Source organism: Amphimedon queenslandica, unplaced genomic scaffold (assembly GCF_000090795.2).
Source record: "Amphimedon queenslandica unplaced genomic scaffold, v1.1 AMPQUscaffold_12925, whole genome shotgun sequence".
In the NCBI taxonomy this organism is placed as follows: domain Eukaryota; kingdom Metazoa; phylum Porifera; class Demospongiae; order Haplosclerida; family Niphatidae; genus Amphimedon; species Amphimedon queenslandica.
In genome coordinates, this window is record NW_003546839.1 from 7,477 (window position 1) to 12,279 (window position 4,803).

The 4,803-nt window shown below is 33.4% G+C and overlaps 1 protein-coding gene across 1 annotated transcript in view; it reads right to left on the reverse strand.

The window, feature by feature from the left end:
• Positions 1–1,853: 1,853 nt before the first annotated feature.
• The window catches only part of LOC109586208 (uncharacterized), a 9,273-nt gene continuing 6,323 nt past the window's right edge, over positions 1,854–4,803 (reverse strand). Inside the window, exons 8-12 of the mRNA XM_020002383.1 lie at positions 4,643–4,780; positions 3,727–3,855; positions 3,020–3,142; positions 2,337–2,499; positions 1,854–2,163 (exon numbers count right to left, since the gene is read on the reverse strand). Of these exons, the coding sequence (XP_019857942.1) occupies positions 1,980–2,163; positions 2,337–2,499; positions 3,020–3,142; positions 3,727–3,855; positions 4,643–4,780 (737 nt within the window). The 3' untranslated portion in view covers positions 1,854–1,979. The remainder of the gene's footprint in view (positions 2,164–2,336; positions 2,500–3,019; positions 3,143–3,726; positions 3,856–4,642; positions 4,781–4,803) is intronic.

Consider the following 4,803-nt stretch of genomic DNA (forward strand, 5'->3'; position numbering starts at 1 on the left):
TACATGTATAAGGAAACCAGTCCTTCATTATTTACAAATGCATTAGCTACTAGCTCTCTGATGAATGAAGACTGAGACTAAAGGCTAAAAGCATAATAATAATTATAATTTTAACAATAATAATAATAATGATGATGATGATGATGATGATGATGATGATGATAATTATTATTAATGTTATATCACTTACCAGCACCATCTTTAAGCAAATCATGCATCTTTTCGATATCATATGAGTATTTAAAAAATTCACTTTCAGATTCTTGAGAAAGATCACTGCAACTACCATCATTTGAATCATCAGGAACTGACTATGTGAGAAAGAAAATTATATTCACACTTATCAACTTCAATATTCATTATGTGTAAAATAGTGTGAGTTATATATTTTACACTTGATGATTGGTTAATTAGTCTACCCATACATAATATACCAAAGAATATAAATACTTAACTAAACCAAAAACAGTTTCCAATTGCTCTAGATCTAATCAAATTTGCTATCTAGTCTAAGGCAGGAAATGACTGTTTACATAAACACCAATGATACATGATATGGATCATATATACATGATATGGATCATATATCCATGTACAGCATGCAACCTGGCAGGTTGTAAATTGAATTCCTGTGGTCAGAAGTATGTGCATCATACTTTATGAATGACACAGCAAACTTTGAAAGCAGAGGTCTTAACTACTGATCAATACAGCAAATGATTAGATGTAGATGTAGTAGGAGAATAGAAACAGATTGGTTTAATCACTAGTAGTACTTCAACCATTAAACTGAGTAAACTAGAGTCTGTTTTCATTCAGTTTGTACTGTGAATCTATTATTCTATACAAAAGCCAATTGACTAAAGTACATACTATTATTAGTAGTAAAAATTATTAGAACAGCTAATGTAGCTCTATGCTTCTGTTTTAGCATACTTGCTGTGGAGAAGTATCACTTATGCTGATCAATGCTCGTCTTTCCATCTCCTTGCTTTGAATATCCTCCAGTTCAATAGTTGATATGGTCACTTCCCCGGAATCAACCATCTCCTAGACTGCTATGAGCACTACACAGCACACAGTGTCAGCTCAATCTTAGTCTCGCTGCCAGCTAGACTACAACTCCCTTGAACTCTTTCTCTACTGCTTTATTGAGCACCGCCTACCAACTTCCTTTCAAGCACGTGAAAACATGTGGTCTGAACCAGGAGTTCAGAATCATGGCTGAAGAAGACATGATGTTTTCAAATTTTGCCATAGCTTTAAAAATTTCAAATGTGCCTCTTTGGGAAAGCTTTTTAAGTGTTGGCTCAATTGCCTAAGTATGCAAGGTTAGTGAAGGCTGGTGCCAAGGGCAAGCCAATTAAGGCTATGATAAACTTAGCCAATAACACCTCTACCAAATTGGATTTAATACACGATCTAAGATATACAGACACCAGTTAATGATGGCATGGTATGCATGTGCACACATCATAACATTTAGATCTATTTTAGTAAAACAAATTCAATGCAGCATCATTTCTTTGCTGTAAACTCTGACCTGCAGCTATGAACTGTGTGACCTTTGAACAGTATAACTATTGCAACATTAACATTGTACTTTACATTTAGATGAACTATTAGCTCTGATACTTGAATTGTTACAATAATTTATATAAAGTTTACAATACTTGAGTTGGGTATTTCAAACCTCTATAAAAACTGGCAAAGGAACAAGTGGCCCATCTCAAACCAGCCAAGTACAAATTTTCAACAAATTTGAGATTTGAAATCAATATAATATTAAATTTGAGAAACATATCAAGAAAAAAACAATAATTAATAATAATGATAATAATAATAATTACAGTTATTTCAATAAAATTCGTTAAATTAATAAAGAGGGAAGTGATGAAATTAATGATAATTCTCATGACGTCATTATGATGTAATATCGTACAAAAACACGCCCACATAAGTGAACATGATCAGAAAGATTAGGAGAGAGAGAGAGAGAGCGTATCGCAGCAAACGTTTGATCGTGTGGTCGGATTGTTACAATAACTAAATGAGATTGTGTGGGTTCCTCTGCCAGTGAATGGCATTGAGAAGTTCATTGATGTGTGGTGCAGAGGGACTGATCCTGACTGAACTGTCTGGGAACTCCATGACATAGTATAACTACAAAAAGAGAAGTAGCATTGGTTAGAATTATCAAAAGTACAATTGCAATTATTAAACTCTCTCTCCTTCCATCCCTTTGCCAGCCTCCATTAACAGTCAACATATTAGCTTCTCTCCCTCTCTCCCTCCCTCTCCCTCCCTCCCCCTCCCTCCCTCTCTCTCTCCCTTACCTAAATCCTTCCGTTAATGAACAGTTCCCAGTGCTGATATCAGTACTGAATCTCACCGTTCTAACTCCATTAGATGATGATTGAGTGCTGGTGCTAGATGCACTGGTAGAGTTTGATAGGCTTGCATTGCCCCTTAATATCACAGGACAACATATTCTATCAACTAAAAGGGAGAGAGAGAGAGAGAGAAATGAAAGTGTGATAGGGACAAAAAACAAAGTGAATTACATTAAAGTGTATCGTAAATTGAATAGGAACATAAGTATCTGGATGCATAAGTACATATATGTACATGCATGTACATCAATGCGTATAATGATTACTTGTTAAAGTACCAATGTATAGGAACAACTAATTATTATTATTATTTTAGTTCAATAGCTGAAGTATCTACCGTTGTATGTACTGATTTTAGGCTTCTTGATACCATAATAGTGCGAAATTTTCGAGGGCTATACATTTTGTGGTTTTTTGAAGAATTGCAAAAATTACTTCCAAGAAAATCAATATTATTAGGGCACAAGATGGCAGACGGTATAAATTTGCAAAAATAAATCTACAAAATAGATTTTAAGGCAAATTTGCAAAATTTAGAGCCCTCAAAAATTTTGCAAAAAAAAAAAATTAAAAAAAATTTAAAAGACCCTATGCTAGTCTGCTGGATTAGCTCTACAATGACTTACTTGGTTGAACAGTGAATACTGATACAATGGAGTATGTGTAGCCATATTGATCATGAGCCTCTAATCTGAATGTATAATAACCAGGAGAGAGTGCTGAGGTACTGAATGTATATGAACCATTACCTGGAGAAGAGAGGGAGGGAGAAAGAGGAGAATTGAGAAGAGAAGGACACATAATAAGATCAAGTAAAGTTTGTTTTTCATAAATGGGCGTTAACTCAAAAAATTGAAGTCGGAATCAGCTCAAACTTTCTACACAACATAAGGAGATCAATACATATCAGAAAATGCAATAGAAAATTGGGGTGATTTTTGAGCCATTTTTTGGAAAAAACCATGGGCTATAGCCTTGGGTATTTTTCCAAATTTTGGCGTTTTTTAAAAATGGTCGTAACTTGGAAAATTGAAGTCGGAATTAGCTCAAACTTTCTACACAGCATAAGGACATCAATATGTATCAGAAAATGCAATAAAAATTTGGAGTGATTTTTGAGCCATTTTTTGGAAAAAACCATGGGCTATTATAGCCTTGGATATTTTTCCAAATTTTGGCATTTTTTTAAAATGGTCGTAACTTGGAAAATTTAAATTGGAATCAGCTCAAACTTTCTACACAGCATAAGGACATCAATAAGCATCAAAAAGTGATGGTTTGTGTGCCTATGCCCATTAATCATTATCAATATTAATCCTCAGTGATGACTTACATTGGTGAGATGGTAGGTTGGCTATTGAACAGTTAGTGGTAGCTTCTCTATTGCAATCAATACTAACAGCAACAGTGTATGGAGCACTGCCTTGAGATAAGTTTAGATTACAATGAAGAACAGTTGAAGCTGTACAATAAAAAAAGAAAAACAAAAAATTAAAAGATTGCACACACAAAACTTTTATTACATTTTTTGTAAATTTTATGGCCTAACACACAATGCCAATATATAAAGCTATTGCTATAAAAAAATTATCTACGAGACTTTGTTCACAAAATGAGGTGTGCATTGAACAAGCTAATAATAATTAAAAAATAACAAAATTAACCTTCAATCTACATAGCAGCTTTAGAAGCAAGGGATTCACAACCCAATGGGGCAATAGTAGATGCTTAAAGCAATACACTCCACAGAGAAAAATTTCAAAGGACATATACATGTACATATACATGTATGTGTAATGTACATTTTATAAATTTGCCTAAAAATCTATTCTGCAAGTTTCATTTCCACAAATATACATTGTATATCTAATGCTATTATTAAATTCATTTTCACAGATTTTACATGTACATGTATCTCGATTCAAAAATTGTCCCAAAATTCACCACCATTACTGTACAATGAAATCCCTGAATGTACACATTTATTTCTTGACTAGTGTTTGTTCCTAAGGTATTTCTTAATTGCATTCTTTCAGTGAAATGTGGAGCAAAACAAAGTGTGAACACTTGTAACATACAGTGGAGCAATGAGCATTGATTGATAAAGAGCGACTGTGTATAGCCTCAGGCAATAGTAGAGCATTAATTTAAAATAATAAAAATAATAATAAATAAATAATATGTACATGTAATAGTTGATAAGTAGATGATATTGTTCTAATTCTTTTAATTATATTTATTTTATTTACGTATTTCTGGAGCTGATTCTAAAAAGAAGTCGTACTCCTCAGTAATTGATAAACTTTTTGGTTGATGATAGCATTTGACATTGAGGGTGTGGCTACCATTACCAATGACATTAGGATCAGCACGATACTCATTGAAACCTGTAGGAGTAGGAGAGAGGGAG